The sequence below is a fragment of the Emys orbicularis genome, chromosome 3 (assembly GCF_028017835.1).
Source record: "Emys orbicularis isolate rEmyOrb1 chromosome 3, rEmyOrb1.hap1, whole genome shotgun sequence".
Taxonomy (NCBI): domain Eukaryota; kingdom Metazoa; phylum Chordata; order Testudines; family Emydidae; genus Emys; species Emys orbicularis.
The window spans coordinates 214,282,845-214,303,746 of record NC_088685.1 but is presented as its reverse complement, the minus strand read 5'-3'; the positions used below and the strand labels follow the sequence as shown (position 1 = coordinate 214,303,746).

The 20,902-nt window shown below is 53.6% G+C and overlaps 2 protein-coding genes across 2 annotated transcripts in view; both read left to right on the top strand.

Moving 5' to 3' along the window:
* KLHDC3 (kelch domain containing 3) overlaps window positions 1-5,247 on the top strand; it is a 37,724-nt gene extending 32,477 nt beyond the window's left edge. Inside the window, exons 10-12 of the mRNA XM_065400477.1 lie at window positions 3,124-3,197; window positions 3,732-3,810; window positions 4,302-5,247. Of these exons, the coding sequence (XP_065256549.1) occupies window positions 3,124-3,197; window positions 3,732-3,810; window positions 4,302-4,368 (220 nt within the window). The 3' untranslated portion in view covers window positions 4,369-5,247. The remainder of the gene's footprint in view (window positions 1-3,123; window positions 3,198-3,731; window positions 3,811-4,301) is intronic.
* A 5,927-nt stretch (window positions 5,248-11,174) lies between these two features.
* Window positions 11,175-20,528, top strand: LOC135875491 (neuronal PAS domain-containing protein 4-like). The gene is made up of 8 exons (XM_065400342.1): window positions 11,175-11,287; window positions 13,845-14,011; window positions 14,953-15,092; window positions 16,215-16,320; window positions 17,289-17,535; window positions 18,021-18,130; window positions 18,725-18,866; window positions 19,541-20,528. The coding sequence occupies exons 1-8, from the start codon at window positions 11,175-11,177 to the stop codon at window positions 20,526-20,528; spliced, it is 2,013 nt and encodes a 670-aa protein (XP_065256414.1).
* The last annotated feature ends 374 nt before the right edge of the window (window positions 20,529-20,902 follow it).

The following is a 20,902-nucleotide window of genomic DNA, read 5'->3' as shown; positions in this document are numbered from 1 at the left end:
ACCCAGAAAGTGATAAAGGCCCTATACATATGACTTGCTAAGAGCGGCCAGGGAATCTTGGGAAGGGCAGTGTGGGCAGCAGGGCCCTGCTTATGCACGTTTCAGTATGCTGCAAACCTTCATCGCAAATGCGCCTTCGCATTTTCTGCTGAAGAACTTGGGGAGGTTCTGAGCTGGAGCCAAGCAATGCCGTTCCTGGGGAGGAGAGGGCCAGGCCCAGGGCTGATGTCTGCATGAGGAGCATTGGCACCTAGATACTTAAGCAGGGGTGTCGCACTTGGCCACGTTTCACTAGAGTCTGCAGAATCTAGCTTTTCATTTTTAAGCATTTTCCCTAAGATGATGGGCACTAGCAATTGGTAGCTACAGAATTGCAGTGTGAGGCTCTGGGGAAGTCCTGATAGCTACTAGCTCAGCAGCTGCTCTTTTCACTGGCCTGTCGCAATCTGGAGCCTTTGTCTTGCACCAAAAGCACCTTTCTTTGGGGAGAGTATTGGGGAGCTGTGTTTGAGAGGGCTACAAGAGCAGCTCTTCTACCTCTGCAATTGTCTGGCTCGCTGCATGCGCTGGTTTCATCCCCGGGAGGGTCAGTGCTCTCTGTCCTGTGACCGGCAGGAAAAGAAAACGTTGTTTACTTGTTACCCGCAAAGTCTCTGCAGCCCAAGGAACGGAAATGGAGACCCAGGGACTCAGCTGCACACCGCAAACAAGCAGCAAGCTTATGAAGTCTCCCAGAGTGTTCTGGGCTTCCAGTTCTCCACTTGATTGCATATGTTCCAAAAACGTGGCAGGCCCTCAAGACATCTAACAAGACAGGACCCTCCCTGAAGAGCATGTGAGGGTTGGGTACTAGCCCTTGTAGGTACGTGGGGATGGTGGAAGGATTCCCCGATGTTCTCCCTGAAAGGTGTTTATCAGCCTCTGTTAATTTTTCCTAGTCTAGGTCAGTTTTGACCTTGGCGCCTCCTTTTAAATTTTACTGTTACTGCTTTTTCTTCTTTCCCCAGCCCTTGCCTGTTTCCTCACTGCTGTAGCTGAGTGAGCAGCAGCTCCGCTATTGTTAAGGTTGGGTCTCTTTATAGGACCACTGTTCTAAGTACTTTAATGACGTGTACTTGGACTGTCTTGAGTGTGCTGTGCCTCATGGAAGGGGAGTAAATAATCCGTCCTAGAGCCAGTGTGCCCGGCACTCTTTTCTTGCTTCTCACTGCATTCCATTCCAGGACCCGTCCTGCTCCTTCCCTCTGCATCCGCTCACTTGACAGGGATGGGGGCAGGCCCTAGGTCTGTGAGGGGTGGCCTATGCAGCACCAACTACTCCCACCATTGTTCTGCGCTGGGGTTCAGCAGAGGCTGGCTGGTCTCCTCAGTGTGGCCTTTTTAAATTCCTGGCTGCTTGACGGTTCTTCCAGAGAAACCTGTGTTAGAGGCCTGCCTCCCACAGCAGCAACATCTCCTTAAAGCTGCCACTGCCCAGGTTTCCTAGCACACTCTGTCTGCAGAGAAGGCCCTAGAAATGTTGCTGCTCTTGAGTGACCTGACGACAGCCCCGGATTCCATTCTTTCGGTCTTGCTCTCGAGTCAGCTGCCTGCTAGGTGTCTCTGGCCTTCTGTGGTAACGAGTTCTCCAGCTGGTGCTGGAACATCCGGCCCCACCTGCTGTGGGGGCAGCACAAGGAGCATGGCTTGTTAGGGAAGGGGAGATGCTGGAGAAGGCTGGGCAGATGCTTGTGCAAACAAATCTGTATTCTGTGCCAGCCCAGTGTCCCCTTCCCAGCATGCTTGGGTTTCTCCTCCCTCAGGCGAGAGCTGCCTGGTCTCCAGCAGCTTGAAGGTGGCTCCTGCCCTGGGTCATTATGGGGCCCAGGCTTGTGTGTGTGCTCTGAGCTCTAGCGTGTGACAATTACCAGTCTGCAAAGGGCCAGCCATGTTCACAGCACTGTGTAAGAACAGGCTCCTGCCAGATCCTCTTGCACTTGAAATGAGAGAGGGGTCTGCATGTGGATGTCACAAGGCTGAGGCCTCTGATCTGGGGTTGGGGGGGAGGGGAGCAGGAGTGACTTTGGTACAGACGCATCTTTCTCATGCACCTTAAATCTCTGTTAGGAGTCCGGTTCTAACTGGAGGAAGCAAAGTGAAGGAGAGGTCCCTGCAATGGGGTGGGAGCAGGGTAGTGGGGGAGCTGTAGGCAGGAGCAGAGTTCTGAAGGCAGGAAATGAGGAGTCTGAATGATGCAAACTGAGGCCAGTGCAGGCCTGAGAGAGTGATAGGCTTGAAACAGCGAATGGAGATGATTCTCCCTGCAGCTCTTGGGCCGGACTTGAAAGGGAGCTGGGAGGCCAGGGAGGAGGAGGCTGCAGCAGATGACAGAGCCTGGGCAAGGGGGAAGCGGGCCAGATTTCCAAGAGGAGATGGAGGAAGAACCAGCAGGATTTGGCAGTCGGCCTGAATAACTGAGCAGTCTAATCTGAGCTGGAGGCTTCCAGCCTCCTCCTAACTGGGAGAGGTGGTGTTCTTGGCTGTGATTGGGGAGGGGAAGGACAGGTTTCCTAGGAAAGAGGTTTTGCTTTTTTTGCCTGGCTGATTGAGTTGGCGGCCAGCCAGCTAAGAGACAATTGCAGGTACAGGACTGAATGGAGCAGGGAAAGGCATAGGCTTCGTTGGCATAGAGGGGATGTGAATCCAGGTGGTCACCCGAAGAAGGTGGGAGGGAAGGGTTACTAAGGATGAGTCCTTCAGGGCCCCTAATATGGGAGAAGGAGGCAAAGCTGTCTTAGGGGAACCTCTGAGATAGCAGTGGGAAGGGAGCCAGTTGAGCCCTAGTCAGATGCCACAGGGAGGAATGACTGTTGAAGGCTGTGGAGGCAATCCAGGAGGCTGCGGGCAGAGAGATTGGTGCCAGGATATGGCTCCCCTCAGAGTGGCAGGGATGGAAGCTAAATGCCAAGGACTTGTGGGGGAGGCTGTAGGGGATGAGCCCAGGCCCCTGGTAGCTCAGCTCTGCTGTGCAGTCCCTCGTATCTTGGTAGGACCCAGGGTCCTTCCCTAACCCCTAGAATCAGAGCAACATCAAGCCCACAGGAGGAGCACTGCTGCAATGACTGTTCTGATTGGCTCCCACAGCCCGTCTCCGGAGGAGGGAATGGGGGACGAATTTGACCTGATGGATCACTCGGACCTCTACATCCTGGACTTCAGTACGTGAGCATCTCCTCACCATGGCTGTGGCCTCCTGTCCTAGGCTGCCCTCTAGCCAGCTCTCCCAACCCTGGGACCTGAAGGCCAGCTCCTATGGCCAGATCAAGGCCCCTAAATAAGTGGCCTGACTTCAAAAGCGCAGTGCTTCCTGCAGCTCCCGCTGGAGTCACAGGGGCCCCTGCACTCCAGAACCCTTCCTCCTACTTCTAGCAGCCTATATACAGACATAGGAGCTGACCTGCAGGTGCCCAGGCCCTGGAGCAAGGCTGCAGCTGCTCTGTCTCTAGCTAGACTGGTTCACACCAAGCAGGTCCTCCTCCACGCAGGTGCAGCCTCTGGTTTGCCCCCGTCAGGCTGCACAAGTAGCCTGAGAGAGCTTTGCCATCCCCACCCATGTGGCTGCTGCCCTTGGTAGTTTATCTGGACCCTGAACTGGTGCCTGCCCTTTTTCCCCGCTCCCCCAAGCAAGAGCAATTCCATCTCTCTCCTGGATGTTGGCAGCACTAACCCCTTGTGTGCCCTTCTCTCCATAGGCCCTAGTTTGAAGACCCTGTGTAAGCTGGCAGTGATTCAGCACAGCCTGGACCAGTCCTGCCTCCCACATGACATCAGGTAGGGACGCTGCTCCTCCAGCTCTCTGACAGCCAGCCTCTCAGCAAGCCTGCCCCAGGCTCCCAGACCCAAGCCAGCTGTAGGTGGAAGCTGGTCAGGGAGCCTCACCCATGGGGTCTGCTTAGCTGGGCAATAGCACCATTGGGAGGGCTCTGGGAAGGTGTCACACACACACTGATGGGAGCTGGGGGCTGTGCCCTCCGATCTTTGGGCAACACTCCCACCCAGGCCCCTAATGCCCCACCTCTCCTGTCTGCCCACTCCTTGGCTTGCCAAATAAACTCCTGATGGGGATTCTTTGGAGCCCCCCATGCCCAGCTCCCTCATCCAGGAGTTTGCACACAAACCCATGAACAACCCCAGCACACTAAGGTGTAATCCCCCAGCTGGTCACATCTGGGACACAGGCCTGGTGGGGATGAGGGCTGGCACCAGATGGGGAAGCTGGAAACCTCTGTCTGTCTCTTTCTAAGGCAACTTGTGTTTTGCAGATGGGAGCTTACAGCAATGACAACAAACAGCAACATCAGCCGCCCCATCCTTTCCTCCCACGGATAATCCTGCCGCCCAGTCCCCTCTCTGCCTGTCCTTGCCCTCTGCCCCACCGTGCAGACTGAGCTGCCATCTCAATGGGTCTGCATGGATCTTTAGCCTCTTCAGGGAAGGGCCCTGTGCTCAAGTTCTTCCCCAAAGGCTTTGTTGTTCCTCCTTGTGCCCTCACCGTACTGTTCTCATCTGTGTCCCTGGCAGGAACTTGGCACAGGTCAGTGTGCAGGCAGACGGGGGTAGCAGGCTCCAAGGAGGAAGAAGCCAATTGTTTCTACTCTCATTGCTGGCAACAGCAGCCTGTATCTCTCTGCTGCACCTCCCTGTGCAGCCCCACCGGATTAACAAATGCTCAGTACTAGCTGGCTGCAGGAGCAGCGTGTGCTTCACCTCTCCAGGATTACTAACTGGAGCAGCACAGACTCTGCATGGCTCTACTGTTCTCCTGCCCAGCCTCTCTCAGTGCCCTTATCACCAATCCCAGTGGCTGAACTGACTGTTTCTAGGCCAGCTTCTCTTACACAACCCTCTACGGCCGCTGCTGGCACATGGGCTTGGTCCTGCACACTCCAAACTTGGCAGGGTTCACCCTGCACAGGGAGTGTCCAGAGAGACTCCTGGGACCTACATCTGTTAGTCCAGCAATGCCTTATGGTGGCGTGGAATCCTACTGGTGTCAGGGTCTCAGCTGGAAGAGGGGTGCTGAGGCTGAAGATCCCAACCTGTCAGGGCAGGCAAGAGAGGGGCTTCTCTGCATTTTACATTTGCACACACGCCTGAGTGGAATAGACTGATCTGTGCCTGACGGGAGAGGGGCTGGCCCAGGGGCTGCGGTGCCACTGCCCAGCTCCAGGTGTAAAACAGCAGCTTTGATTTCTATAAATATTTAAAACCAGCCCAACCCTGCATTGTCTGGTATGTCTGGGCAGAACCACTGTTTGGGGAAGGGACTGCTGGGGCCATTGCAGTCCTGGGGAGACCGGGGGGGGGGGGGTAATTCTTGAGCTGGCATGATATGAGGTAGGAGACAGCACACTGTACACCAGAGAATCCTGGTGCAAAGGCCTTTGTGGCCAATAAAGACTGCCTTAATGAGGCAGCTAATCAGTGAAGAGAGGATTACAAGCAAGTGTAAGGTTTTCAGGTGAGACTTGAAGAGTGGGGAGGGACAAAGGAGCTGATCCACATGGCAGGAGCTGCAGAGAAAGGTCTCTCAGTGAGAAGGTGAGGGGCAGAGAAGAGGTCTGTGCTGGACAGGTTGGGGAAGGAGATAGGGGTTTTAAAAATTACTTTGCACTGTCTTCTGATATGAGAGGGGTGGGGGAAGGATTTGATGGGGGACGGGTGCTTCCACATCCACATGAGAAGGTAGCGGTAGTAGCATCCTTGGGCTGCCATAGAGAAGGGAGTTGTCATAGTGAAGGCAAGAGGACAGCAGCAGAGGTGAGGCTGAGGCCAGGCTAATGGGGGTTGTGTTAAGGATGAGAAGTCTGTAGACCCAGGAGGAGTATGAAGAAAGAGTTCAGGGTCAGGACTGGCGCAAGGATTGGGGTTGGCAAAGGCAAACAAGGGAATCCGAGAGAGCTGGCTGTCAAGATTCACCCAACGAGATCTGGCTGAGGTCAAAAGCTGACTTGGTCACCACAGGCAGAGGGGGCCAGGGAGGAGTCCCTGCGGTCCTGCTGATGCTAACAGCATGTGTGAACGTGGTGGTGAACGTTACAGGGGAAGAGAAGCTGCTCTTTCCTTCCCACCTTCTCTTGTCACTGCACTGAGGTCATCCAGTCCCTTAAGGAAACAACTTTCCAACACAAAGGAGAAAGCAGCCACAAAGAGGAGTGCCTCTCGGACCTGTGAGCGAAAGAAGGAAGCAGTCCCATTATCTGGGCTGGAGAAAGTGGGCAGGTGGAGAAGAGTGAATAGGCTGGAGAGGGAGTGAGGGAGAAGTCTGACTGCAGCCTGGAGGGCAGTGCAGGAGCGTCCCGGATGAGATTTCCAGCTCTGTGGGGAGGATATGTCCATAAGCCTAGACCGTGCTTGCTGTGTCCTGGGCAAGGACTCCCAGCAGCCCTCATCTGTGAGGGAGCACATGGTGAGCGACGGGACTGCTGCTATGACTTTAGCAGCTTGGAGCCAAAGCTGGAAGTGATGGTCAAGGTCATTAACCATTGGGGCAGCTGAGGAAGGCACCTCTACATCCTCCATCACTCAGGGCCGCCCAGAGGGGGGGGCAAGTGGGGCAATTTGCCCCGGCCCCGCAGGGGCCCCCATGAGAGTTTTTCGGGGCTCCTGGAGCGGGGTCCTTCACTCGCTTCAGGGGCCCCAGAGCTTCTTCCGCTCCGGGTATTCGGCGGCGGGAGGTCCTTCCGCCCCGGGACCCGCCGCCAAAGACCCCAGGCCCCCTGAATCCTCTGGGCGACCCTGCCATCACTTGCTGTCTTTAAAGGGAGATGGGATGTCTGGTTAAAAGACACACCAGACTCAACCATGCATTAGTGGGCTTGAGGCAGGTGTCACTGTGAGGTTTTCTGGCCTGTTATGTAGGCGAACAGACTAGATGACTAATGATCCCTTTGGGTACTGAAATCTGTAAAGATCCTGCCAGGCCAAGTGTGAGCAAAGCTGGATGCTGGAGCCCAGCTGCTGGTATAAGGAGGACAAGGCTGGAGCCAGGGTGCTCTGCAGGAAGAAATACCATGCTCCAGCAGTTCCCACTTATGGAGACACAGCTACCACCCAGCTGGGTTCAATGCTGACAGGACTTGGTGGGCAGATTTGGGGGAGGGAGGGGAGCTTTCATTCCAATAGTGGTGAAGCCTTACAATAGAAGGGGAGCAGTATTCAGTACTGAAGTAACTGAATACAAAACCTGGTGGGATGTCTCTCAGACGTAGAGGGTAGATGGGTGCATTTGCTATGGGAGAGGAGGATGGAGCCTGGTATCTCAAAGTATCTTGCCAATACAGTGTGTGGTGGTAACACTTTGGGTTTGGTTCGAAGGAAGGACCATGGGAGAAGCTAGCTTGGCTTCCTCACCAATAGCACAGTGGGTCCCAGTTGCTTTGTCAGAGTCCTTCCTTATGGACTGGCAAGCAGGTGCAGTTCTTTCCATCCTGTCTGCTGCTCACTCTGCCCTGGCACATCTGTTGCTGGCTCTTCTTTCCCTGTTCACTTCATTTCCCCTCATGTCTCCTCATTTGCCCTCTGGGCAGTTTGCTCCTCCTCCCCCACAGCTGCACTCTGTGTGACTCAGAGTGGGCATCTGTTGGGGGCTCCATCAGCCCGAGCCCCGCATGCTCTTGAGTTGGAGGCTGGAGCTGGCTGGCTGCAGCCTGGAGTTGCTCCTGCTGCCAGATGAATTGAAGCTATCTAGTCTGGGAGTGAGGAAGTGGGGCTGGCTTTCTAGCAGATGCTGACACTGAAGGGGGATGCAATAAGTCATCTAAAGGGTCTCGCTGCCAAAGAGAGGGAGAAACTGGTCAGGGGAGTGTTGGGGGAAGGAGGAGTAACTAGGAACAATGGCACAGAAGAGAGGGCATCCTTTAAACTGCACAGTAAGAGACGTGCTGCTAGTGAGCTGTGAAATCAACTGCAGGGAAGGAGGGACCTGTCCCAGGAGACCTTAACATTAAACTGCCTGGCCTCATAAAGCTCTAGACCCTAGACAGTAGGAGCAGTCCTGCTCTGCCCCCACTGCTCCCTTTAATCCCGCTCCAAGTAGCCTGAGGCGGGCACTAAAGGGTCTGTTCCTAATGGCCAGGTCTGGAATGCCACAGGGCTGGGGTGTTGCTGCAGTTTTGGACTCCAGAATCTGTGTCCATTTTAAACATAAGTTTCTGGCCCTTATGCTGTGAAGAGAACCTCATGAAAGTGACCTGTGTGTACCCAATGCAGCGCTGCCTGCCTGAGTCTGCAGAGAGCCTGAGACAGCAGCTCTGAGAGGTGTGAACTGGCACTTGCATGTCACTCAGGGCCCTGTCGGCTCAGACTCCATCTCTGGGGAATTGGGCATTTCCCCAAGATGCCCCAGAATTCAGCATTTCACCCTGGAATCTTTGGTTCTCTGCTTGAGGCACTGGCCCTTTGCTTCCCATTTTCTGTGCTCTGCTGGGACCTGCCCACACCCATTCCCCAGCTTCTCCCTGAGGAAAGTCAACTGAATTCCAGCACGTGCTCCCTGTGCTGCTCCATGGGGCTGGGGAGCCAGAGCTGGGGGCTGGCTTCAAGTCAGGGCACAGGGTGGCCCAGCTGTGATGGCTGCCTGGAGAACAGCAACTGCACTGTGCACAGCTGGGGAGATGAGCCCCTGGAGCTGGCCCCAGGGTCACTCTTCTCTGGGACACATGGGGGGGATGGAGGCCCAGAGCCAAGTACCTCAAGAATAGCAGGAAAGACGAGGTCTGGGGAGGGGAGCTGGCCTCCTCTAGGGCAGTGAAAACCCCCCAAATACATTTCCTCTCCCCCTGGCTGGCATTACAGGAACGGGGATTTTAAGTGCGGTAGTTCACGACAATAGATAATTGCTGTGGAAAGTAGTTCCACTGTACCATTGTGCCCTGCTAATAATCTTCCAGGCCTCCCCCGCCTATCTCCACTTCACCCTCCCCAGCTTACTCCAGAGGAGGTGAGTCAAGGTAGATCTCCACCTGTCTACGGCATGGTGGGTGCCATGGCAACAGGCACTTCAAAAATACCAGAGCCAGACTAAACTAAAACCAGCTGTTCATGCCCGCTTTCTAAGGGGCACATGGGCTAAGGCCCAATAAATGGCAGTTTCCCAAATGCACCCAGACCACTTTGGGCTCTGATCTGACCTGCTCTCCCCCGGGGTAGGACTGGTTCAGTACACGCATGGGAGACTGAGGGAAAATCCAGGGGCTGGTGACTCCAAGACTCTCCTGAAGCCAGTGCCGCAGAAGGCTGCAGGGGTGCTGTCTTTCCTATGAAATATAAAGCCAAGGCCCTGAGCATGCCTAGCTAGTAAAGATCCCATGGCACTTTGTAAGTGTTGAGAAGTTAATCTGGGTGTCCTGGCCAGATTTCAACTCAAGTCCATCCCCCTGTAATTACAACTGAATTTGGGCTCATCCTTCTCTTCATGTCCTAAGCCGTGGTGTGGTGCTGCTGTGTACTATTAATAACGTCTGGATGCCACGCTCGAGGTGGGCAAGGCAGTTCCAGCCTGTGAATTACATAAAGAGCAGTGGGATGACAGAGGCTGTCAATGGTTCTGGCAATTACTGTCTTTAACCCTCTCCGATAAGCCCCATATCATAAGCTCCTGTGCCATTGTCTCTGCAGCCAGGGATGTACTGTAGTGTCTCCATCATTGACTCGAACCTCCCAGTGTGCTGGAATATGGGTCAGTGCCCTTGGTGAGCGTCCTGCAGGAGCAGAGCTGGGTGTGGGCATGGGGCAGTGGGAGCTAAAAGTCGTATATTTTATCACCTTCATTCTCTGCCACAAACTGGTTTGGAGTGGTGCCTTCGTGTGTCACTGTCAGCCCCCTGCTTTCAGCTGGCACTAGCCACTGGGCACCCTGGGGCCTGTGCTGCAGTTGACAGGGTGTAGGAGCCTGATTCCTCTGCCCTGTGCTATGCCACAGAGCAAAGCTGTCATTCGGCATCCAGTGCTCTGGGAACATTTCTCAGCTGTTTTGGCTCTTAGTTCTCTGGGTGATTGGGGGGGCGGGAGGTGCATTTGCTACCAGTGGCAGATCTGTTCTCCACTGGGGAGATGGTGAGTGCCAACCCACAATGGGAGTAGGGACCAGCAGGAAAGCTCCAGTCACAGGTGCCAATTCTCCAGCAGGAGATGATGCAGCTGCTACTTGTTCCCCAGTGGGGGAGAGACTGGGAGAAAGGGGACAGCCTTGCACTGCAGACCAGCCTACCCCAAGCTGGGAACAGCAAGGGACAGACGGATTACACCCCAAGCAGGGGGCTGCAGCTGACACGCCAGAGTCTGCTCCCACAGCGATCCCCAGGCTTAGTGTGTGTCATACATTTTGCAAGAAAAAAAACACATTTCCTGGGATGCCAATGAAGTGTATTGGGCTGAACTGACTGGCTGGGCCCATCTTGGGCCTTATGTATGGTGAGTCCAGATGAGACAGATGATGGGAAGACAGCCAATGCCTTCATCACACCAGGACAGCAGGGGGTGGGGGGGCGACTGACTGACCTCTCTTTCCAATGCCCCTGCCCTCCCTCTCCTGCTGAGCTGACAGGTTTGTTTTAAAGAGCCAGGCTTCCTTTTATTGCTTCCCCTATCAGATTGCAGCCAGGCTATGGAGGGTTATTTTTAGAAGTCTGCTTTCTAAAAATAGCCCAGAGCTGTTTAGAATTGCGTCACAAGAGGTAATTTTATCCTGTTTGGCCTGGCTCAGGCCCCCATTCGCCCCAGGAGGGGGAATACAAAAGGAGGGTCAGTGCAGGAGAGGGGGTCAGCGGGTTCAGACTGAGCCAGAGGGGAAGGAGGTAAGAGGCACTTTGCCAGATTCGGACAGCCCATGAGTGGGGCTCTGAGCCCCAGTTATGTGTGCAGGGGTTCTGCCTCCCCTCATCCCATGGGGTCCTGCCAGAGCCCAGGCCTCTCCCTCCACCCAGTGGGGAGCTGGTGTGTCAGTGACCCCCTAAAAGCAGAGCCAGCTCTGGGGCAGCTTCCTGCTGCATGGGGGATGTCTCCTGCTGTTGGATCCTTCCATGCCATCTGGAGCCAGGCTTCAGGGAGAGACCAAGAATGGCTGCTCCTTCCCCCCAACAGCAACCCCTCAGCTTCTCTCCCCAGCCCTGCCCCTCTGATGTGACCATGTCTTCATGCAGGCCAGGACAATGACCATCTTCTGTGACCACTGCAGCAGGCCGCTGAGGAAGATGAGCCACCCCCGAGGGAGGAGTGGGATGGAGCCCAGCGCTTCAAAGCCATTCAGGTTAGAGACCATCCTGCTCCCTCTTCTCTCCTTTGCCCGGGTGGACATGCTGTCCCATTACACGCTGCGGGGCTGGATGTTGGCCCTCTTTACTGTACTCTCTGATTCTGTAGAATCAAAGGGCATCACCCTCCTGCCCTGCCCTGTTCCCTTAGCCCTACATGTGAGTCAGGGGGACGGGAGTGAAGGCTATGAAATTAGGCTCTGACTGTATCTGAGCTCGTGGGGCAGAGAACTAGGGTGTTAGCAGTTAGGCGAAGAGGGGCTTGGGGAGAGCAGTGAGGGGGCTGTGGAGGCAAGTAGGAGTCATGGACTGAAGACAGATTGGTTCTCTGTGGGCTAAGTTAAAGGGCTTTATTTCTTGTGCCAGGCCCCAGTGCCCTGCCCCTTTGGAGTCTCGCTGCTTGGGCTCTTTCCCCAGGTTGTAGATGGATCTTTCTCTTCTCTGTCACACCCAAATGGAGAGAGCAGAGCTACCAAACCATTCATGTATCAGAGGGGTAGCCGTGTTAGTCTTGATCTGTAAAAAGTGACAAAGAGTCCTGTGGCACCTTATAGACTAACAAATGTATTGGAGCATAAGCATGCGTCTGACGAAGTGGGTATTCACCCACGAAAGCTTATGCTCCAATACGTCTGTTAGTCTATAAGGTGCCACAGGACTCTTTGTCACTTTTTACAAACCATTCATGTCACAAAGGTCCTGTGGCAGCCTATGGCTCTATTTGTGTTCCTAGAACCAAAGCCAACCTCACTGTATCTAGGGAATTGTGTCCCCCTCTCCCCCGCAATCTCCTACTTGCTTCTTCAGGATATTCTGCCAAGTGTATTGTCCCTCTGTGCCCAGCTGTACCCAGGCAGGCTTGGCCTGGGAGCTCCTCCTCAGGCAGGCTTGCTCTGAGCCACACTCCTCTTAGGACAGGATGACACTAGAGGCTTTTGCTGGTGCAGCAGTGCTGGTTAGGGGTGGGATTTTTTGTGCCAACATTTCTATGCTGGGCAAAGCCCTGGTATAGATACAGTGGCATAAAACTCCTTTGACTGGGAGCTTGTCTACACTGGCACTTCACAGCGCTGCAACTTTCTCACTCGGGTGTGAAAAAACACACCCCTGAGCGCTGCTAGTTTCAGCGCTGTAAAGTGCCAGTGTAGACAGTGCACCAGCGCTGGGAGCTACGCCCCTCGTGGAGGTGCGACGACACAAGCCATGTTAAAACACTGCCGCGGCAGCGCTTTAACGTTGCCAGTGAAGACGTGCCCTGGGATAGCTCACTTTACTTGGCAAACCAGACTAAGCTATGTGGCAAAAGCCCTTTGCCATTAGAAGCTAGGACAGTTTGCCGGGAATAGCAATACCAGCAAACTTTCCAGTATCGATTAGGTTTAGCCCTTCTCTCCAAGGGCAGGGGTTGGTGTGGGGATCTGAATCATGAGGGGAACTGGCCTGTACTGAGCACCCCTCAATTGTTTGGGGGGAAGGTAATCACGGGGCATCCCAGTGAATGGGGGTCAGTGGTTCATAACAACATTCCAGGCTCAGACTGTTCCAATGCTTTTGTAAAGCGATTGCTTTATCTGCTGGGGCAGAGCTCCTCAGAGCTGAAACGCACAGCAAGGCAGAGCTGAAACATGCTGCATGCATGACTGCATCACTTGCCACGGGCTGGCCCATGAGTGATGTGGGGATATGGCTGAAGGCCAGCGCTCAGCAGGGAGATGAACCCATGCCTAGGGACATGCACTATGCCAGCTCTGCAGGCAGCATTGTGTCCCAAGAGAGCGGGGAACTTGCAGGAAGGCCCCACTGAGTGGCTGCTGCCTTTCCTGCTTGTACTGCTTCAGACCCCTTGCCTCTGAGCTCTCGTTTCCTCGGGTTGGTGATTCAAGCCATACCACAGCCTGGTATCCCCAATCTCCCTGCTCCTGTTCCCATCTGGAGCCTTCATGGGATTCTAGGGCTGCATGTGGCTGGGGTGCCACCTCGTGGCCACTTGCTGCAGTGCTCACCTTGGGGGAAGGCGGTGGGGCTAAGGGGGATGGATGTGCTTTGGGCAGGTCCGTGGTAGCTGCCTGCTGTAGTCCACACTTCTTGTCACTTGCTTTGCATTAAATGCAAAAATCAGAGTCAGTGCACCCTGAATTCTGAGTTGATAGAAGCCTGGATCCAGAGGGGACCTCTGGTTGCCACAGCAGTGATCCCTTGCACAACTTGGTGCTTTGTCACGTTATCTGCCCTGAGTGACTGCTCATGGTTGTCATGGGGACCATGGCTTAGAATTCCCTGACTTGTGTGCAGATCAGACACTCAGAATGGGGCATTGTGTGTTTTATCTGGGGATGGGAATGTCCAAGCCCAATGTGATGCAGATTTTCCCATCACCTGGTAGCTTTTTAATGGAAGTCATGGAGTGGAAACTGTTGCAATGTTTCTCTTCAGCTGGGGTCACATCTGCTTTGGGAAACAAATGAATTACCCCCTTTTCCCTTCCCCAGGGCACCTCCCCGGAGCAGGGACTCCCGCCTTCCTCACAATTTCTAACACTCTGCTTCTCTGCAGGTCGACAAAGGGAGCCTCGAAGGCTCGTCGGGATCAGATCAATGCTGAGCTACAGACCCTGCGCTCCCTGCTGCCCATCTCAGCACAGGAGAAGGAGCGGCTCTCGTATCTCCACACCATGGCTTTGGTCTGTCTCCAAATCCGTGGGGCACAGCTCTTTCCTCCAGGTAAATATCCAGCCCTGCAGCTATCCCATTCACAGCCAGGCTGTTGAGTTTCTGCACTCCCAGCAGGTTGCAGAGCTGATCGCTAGCTCCCAGAACCTCCCACTTCATTAGGTCTCATACCTGCTTCAGGTAGGCAGAGCCATACTGTGCATAACAGCTGTTCCCCATACCACGCTCTGGACATGGATATTGCTCCCACGAACCACGGCACACACCTTATCAAACTGCTTTCTGGTTCCCTTCTCTTCCTCCCCAAGGGCTGCATTTGCAGAGTCATCACATTGCAGAGCAAGTAAGATGACCGTGCCTCTTGCTCTGGCATGACTACACCAGGAATAGCCTGTTCAGTTCTGAGCCCCTCATTGCCAGAAAGGTTCCCTCCGTTTGAGGGTGGCTTTCTTCAGACAAGTGCAACAAAAGCCATGGTGTAACAGCCGCAGGTGTTTAAAGGCTGGAAATCTCAAGGAGGGGTGGGCTTCAAGGGGGTGCAACCAGGGTCAATGGAATAAAATGTTAGGAAAGGCAGATGGAATGTCAGGAAAGGCTTCTGCAGCCTGATGGGTCTGGCCACCTGGAACAGCCTCCCTTGGGAAGTGGGGAACCCTGGCACTCAGGACATTCACACCATCAGAGGTGCTTCCATCACTGTTACTCGGTACCTGCCCCTCCCTGTTTGCATTACACCCACTCTGTCTGTCTTCAGGGCAGGGACTGCGTCTAACTGTGTGTGCATGTGCAGCACCCAGCGCTACAAGGCCCTGATGCTGACTGGGGCCTCTGGGCACTACTATAATAGAAATAATGACACTGGCCTGGAAGGGAATGGAGTCCCCTTGGCGACCCAACAGGTGGCACCTCTCTCTTAGGAACATCAACTCGCCGCCCCTCCCACTCAGAAGGAACTGCTGTGGAAGCTCTATGCTGCTCTTTTGGTTTTGCAGGCTCATCTGGACGTGCTCCTGTCACGATGCCAGATCTGGAGCTGCTGTCCTCATTGCCGGGGTTCATCATTGCTCTCTCTGCAGATGGCAAACTGGCCTACATCTCTGAGAACGTGGCCCATCTCCTGGGCTTCTCTGTGGTAAGCTCAGATTGTTGCAGGTATAAGGCACCAGCCCACTCTGTTCCCACTCCCCAGTGGCAGGTCAGCAAGTCCTCTGCAGAGCTACAGACTGTTGGGGTGGCTGCTCCCACCACAAGGCTGTTGCTGTTCATGTGTCGTGCCACACCACATACAAGCACACAGCAGCTAGCTTGGCTTTTGTTCAGGGCTGGTTTAGGATAATGAGAACCTGGGCCAGCAGTGATCAACGCTAACTGGCTAACAGCACAGTTACCCTGACAGTGACAATCCACATGGTTACAGGTGCTAGGCACCCATTGCTCCACCTGGAATCTCTCCATCTGGGCTCTGTTGCCTGCCCCACCCTCCACCCCCATCGTCCTTGCCAGCTGTTAATGGCTGAAACCAAGGACTCTGGCAGCAGCTATTTTTGCTTATGAGCTGTATGCGTTGAAGTGGCAGCTCCATCTGCTGCATAGGTGTCGTGACTGCTCCTCTGCTTCAGCTTAGCTGCTGTCTGGCTTTCTTGATACATCCAGCTGATCGATTTGTGTTGGTCTCTGCAGGGTTCCCTGGTTTTAATACTGGGAGTGGGAGAGTGAGGGAGAGAAAGGTGAGGTAAGGAATGAATGAGTGAGGGAGCCTGTGCTTATGAACTCAGCAGTCATTCACTGCTCTCATTCACAAAGGGAATGTCAGACCCATCCCTTCTCCCTGTTCTGTTTCTCAAGGTCAGTTGTAGTTGTCTCCTACCTGTGTTGGTTGGAGGAACCTGTTTTTTTTGTTTTTTTTTTTAATGGAAACTTGCTTCCTAGGGACATTGTTAATATGAGACGTTGTCTGCTGGCTGCTGAAAGTCTGGCCCGTGCTCTGATCCTCTCTCACATGAAGTCCTGAAATTGCTTCCCGCTGAGATCTCTGCTCATCTGTCCACTTTTTTCAGGGCATTCAAACCCACTGTGTGCATGGTCTAGTGGCCCAAGGACAGGACTGGGAGACAGGAGCTCTAGAGTTCTAATCTTGGCTGTGACCGTGGTATTAGATGCTGTGATACATAAATAAGTACCCCAGCGGCACCAGGCCAGTGTGAGCCAGTTTGTGTCTGTACTAATAAAGTCTCTTTTTGCCCTCTCCTACCAGGTGGAGTTGCTAGCCCAAGGAGACTCAATCTTCGACCTACTAGATGGCTCAGCACATGAGGCCGTGCAGGAGAAGCTCCACTCCGCTCAGGAGCAGCCAGGCACTGGTAACCCCATGCAGGACTCAAAACAGGATATACATGGCATGGGGGACAGCTGGGTTATTCATGGGGCTCGAGGCAGGAGTATACACAGGGCTGTGTGATGGGGATTAGTCCATGTACCAGCCTGTGCTCTGGTGACCTATGCGAAAACCCCCTTCCAGAGGACAGTCTTTAAAAAGATAAACCAATCCAAATGATTGCCACCCAGACCTGCAGATGCTGGAGCGAAGGTCACAGATACCTATCAGGGGCCCAAATACATTTTATCTCCCAAGAATACTGGGGTAGGTCCACTCTTGAACCAGAATCTACATGGCTTAGTGTGTCCATGTTGAATCATGTTTAAAATCCGTGCACTTCCATTATGTACCCACATCAGGGCTGCTCTAAACCATTTCAGCTGCACTGCCTTCTGGCTGCTTATCCCACAATACAAATACAGCTCCATTAGCCGTGCCTTGTGGGTGATTTCAAAGGTCTTGTTGGGTACTTCATGGTTGCCTTGGAGAATTATGGAAGGAAAGATCAAACTCCCATAAGTCTCTGGGAAATGCCTAAGAGACTCCTATAAGATCCCTGGGGTCAGTGCCATTTCTAAACTGCTTCCACATGGAGGTCAGGCAGAATGCTTAGCTTACAGTCCTGCTTAAGGAGGGAGGACAGGAAGCATGTCTTACCCAGGGTTCATCCCATATGAGTACTGGCTGTGGCAGTACATCTAGACTGCACATCACTGAGAGATGTGCTACGGTTACTCTTGATTCAGTCTCTTGCTGCCAGGAGTAACTTCTCCCGGGTTGGGTAGGGCTTCCCCTCCAAGCGCCCCCCACAGCAAAGTCAGTGTGGTATATTGGGTAATTTCCTCACCAGAGATAGACTGGGATCAAGCAGTTTGTCCCATCAAACTAGCAGCTGCTCACTTCCTAGGAGAAGATGCTGACAATTTACACAATGACTTTTTGTTGCTGCAGAAATTGTGTTTGTCAGTGAAATGCGCACATCCAGATCCTTTCGAGTGAGATATGGAGGGAATCGGGCTGTGGCTGTGAGGGGCCGATTCCTCGCTCTGGATGGCACGACCTCCTCCTCCATCTTAACATTCCTTGGCTTCTGCACTCCCATCAAGCAATTGTCTGACTATGGGGATGGCATTTCTTATGATGCCCCATTCCAGAGCCAGCACACACTGGATATGAAGGTCACTGATGTCACAGAGAGGTAAGGGGTGGCTGCTCTTAGCATGGTCTTGACTGAGTCCCTGGGAGAGCAAGAGAGTTCAGATTACAGTTGCACTCCAGAGTACTAATGCCAGCCACAATCCATGCTCTGCAGTGCTGGAGCCAGGTCTCACTCACTGGGATGCACACTGCCAGCCCACCAAACAGATATGCAAGCATTGCAACTATAGACACCCCACATCCCTGCATGCCTCTTCCCCTAACCCAGTACCACTGGGGAGAGGGTCTGTTGCCACCTGCTTCTTCCTGCCCCCACCACCAACAAGGAAAGGACCAGATTATGCCTCTGTGTGCCCCAAAACTCTGAGGGTGGGCAAGTTTTCCCCACCTCTTTCCCTTTATCCTCACATCGGAGAGCCTGTCCTTTCCCCTAGCCAACACTCTCTACTCTAATCCTTCCACCGATGAGAAGCATCTCCAAGAAATGTGTTGACTGAGATGCTGTTCCTTTTTGTTCTTCCTCAGTGTCATTTATCATCTTGGCTATCGGAGGGAGGAGCTGATTGGTCAGTCTTGGTACAGCCTCCTACACCCTACAGATGTTGCATCAGCAGCTGCCCAACATGAGAGTCTGAGTGAGTGCCAAGCTCAGGCTGGGAATGCCTCTACGTATGGGGGGAATGAGAGAGATTCTTTAGCAGGTTCTGAAAAGCAGCAGAGTTCACTCTGTTTTATGTTACAACAAACATTGATCTAATCTTCCAAGCCCTAGCCCCTCCCCTTGTGTATGGAGCGCTCTCCCTGACCTTTTAGGAAGGCCACTGCTCTCTGCCATCCAATCCCTCTTCAAAATCCACTTCTTCTGTGATTCTTACCAGAAATGAGCTAAGGAAGGAGCAGCCATTGGGTTTGGGGCCAGCAGCTTGCTCTGCTCTCCTATAATGTGTGCATTTGTACTGTGCCTGTCATCACCGTACCTAGGCTCTTGAGGCCCTTGTGTGTTCCACTGCCATGAGTATAACATAATTTGACACACATGCTGTTAAGGGCTCTTCCTTTGGGCCAAACCAAGCTCCTTCTTAAGTAATCAGAAGTCCTGTTTTGGCTCTGTCCACAGCATTCCCACGCTGGGGGATGACATGGGGCCTGTGACCCTGCCAGGGGAACAGGACATGGTGCTGTGTACTGCCATCATGGAAGCCCTGATCATTCTGTGTTTGTGATTTCAGTGTGTGATACTGGGAGGTGCAATCAGCACTTAGTGGTTCGCCTGCTCTGCAAAGACCTGAGCTGGGCATGGGTGCAAATCATAGCATCAAAGGAGTATGAGAGAGGAAGAGAGACCATCACCTGCACCAACTTCAGCCTCAGGTACAACCCCTTGTCCTTCCTAAACTATTCCCTACGGAGCTACCACCTGCCCCCCACTTGTTTAAGGCTCAGTGTGCGGGGCACTTAATAGAACATAGAGCAGAACCAAACCCTGCCCTATAGAGCTGGCAGATTGAGCATGACGAGGGCAGTGGAAATCAGATTCATGTGACTGTGTCAGACAAAAGATGATCACCAGATACCATGAATTTAATCTTTGAAGTGAGTGTGAGATAATGGAGAGGGGCAGAGGTCTGGTGGGCAGAGGGGAGTTATAGATGGAGGGAAGAGTACGAGAATGTGACAGAAACAACAAGATTAAGCATGGTGACTGCTACAGGCCAAAATCAGTATCAGTAATGTTGTATTAGTATCATGGTCCTTACAGTGGTGGCTGCCAGCTGGAGGGGTCTCTGAGGGCAGGGGCCATTAGACTGCCCTGCAAGCTCCTCCTGTCTGGGTAAGCTGGTGGGAGGTTGATGCTGGGTCTCCAGAACCCTGCAGGAACAGACTGCATCCTCAGGGATTGGTGCTTCACCAAGAGGTGGGCGGTTGTTAGGACTCTTGACCCACATGGTCCTAAGCCCTTGTTGACCCCCTTCAGGCTGCTGGTGAATAGGGAGGTCTCTTTCAATGCTTACTTCAGTCCCTGACACATTTTTTGTTTTCTACAGTGAGGAAGAAGCTCAGTATCTCCAGGGCCAGAATCCATGGCATGGAGTCATCTCTGCAGATGCCCTGAGTCCAAGGCACTATGCCAGAGAAAAAGAGCACAAGACACTGCCAAGAACGCTAAACCCCTTTCCACAGGAGACAGCAATGCCTAACCAGGGGGTACCCAACTATAGTCCCTGCCAGCTCCCTAATGCCCATCAGGAGGAGATGCTGCCAACTTCCCTACAGCCTTCATTCACCACCTGCTTCCCTGCTGCCACTGTCGAAGCTGGGTTACCCTCCCAGGAGACTGGGTGCTCTATCCTACCTGCTGGGCAGAGGAATCTATCCTGCCCCTTCAGTGTTTACAAGTCACCCTACAGACAGCCCTTCTCCAGTCCTTGTGCACTCTATTCCCCAGAGGTTCCCCTTTCTCCTGGCAGCAGCCCTTCTATGGATGCTTGTCCAGTCCCTGTAGGAGGGCAGTCCCCAGGCATGTCCCCTGCAGTGTTCCACTCTCCCGAGACAGAGAGATGGGCAATCAGTGTGTTGGCTGAGCAGATCCACTCCCTGGCTGAAAGCCTGTCTCAGTACACAAAGCAAGTGCAACCAGAGACTCCTAATGTCCCCCTGTGTTCTGAGCGACCCATTGCTGACAGCCAGCTGGGGTCAGGACAGGGCTGGGGCAACTCTGGAACAGTGGCTTTCCTAGCAGAACCCTGTTTAGATGAAGACATCATTACCAGTATATTAAGCAATCTGCTGGAAAATGGGGGTCCAAACTCACCTACCACTGCATGGGGGTCATCACCCACTATCTTGCCTTCCGACTCTGACTCGCAGGGGGGCCCTCCATTCCGGATACCCATGTCTCCAACAGTCACCTGTCCAGATCAGTGCCTCTTTCTACAGCCTTTGCCTACCTCTGCATCATTTGACTCCTGTGCACCAGTGTCCCTATGGGATGGGGATCTTAATGAGACTCCATGGTGCACTGCAGCAGAGTAAGTAGGCCCTTGGCTGCGTTTCAATGCCAGAGGTGACAACCCATCTCCACACCCTCTTCTGCTCTCCAGGTGCTTTGCAGACTCGGCGGCTTCTGCACCTTCTCTCAGAAGTAGCACTAGAGGTGGGGGAGGGAAGATGGTGTTATCTGTCTTTTGCACTTCACTGTTATGTAGTTTCCTCCCTTCATTCTGTGGACGGGGAAAAGTGGAAGAAAAGCGATGACTTAACGAGGAAAAAAACCTCAGTTCTGTGACCCAAAGATGGCCCTTGTCGCTAAGCGGTGGAGACCAGTCAAGGGCTGGGTGTAGCACCATGTTCGCTGCCGCTATTCTCAGACACGGGGCCCAGGGAACCAGACTGGACGAGTGGCAGAT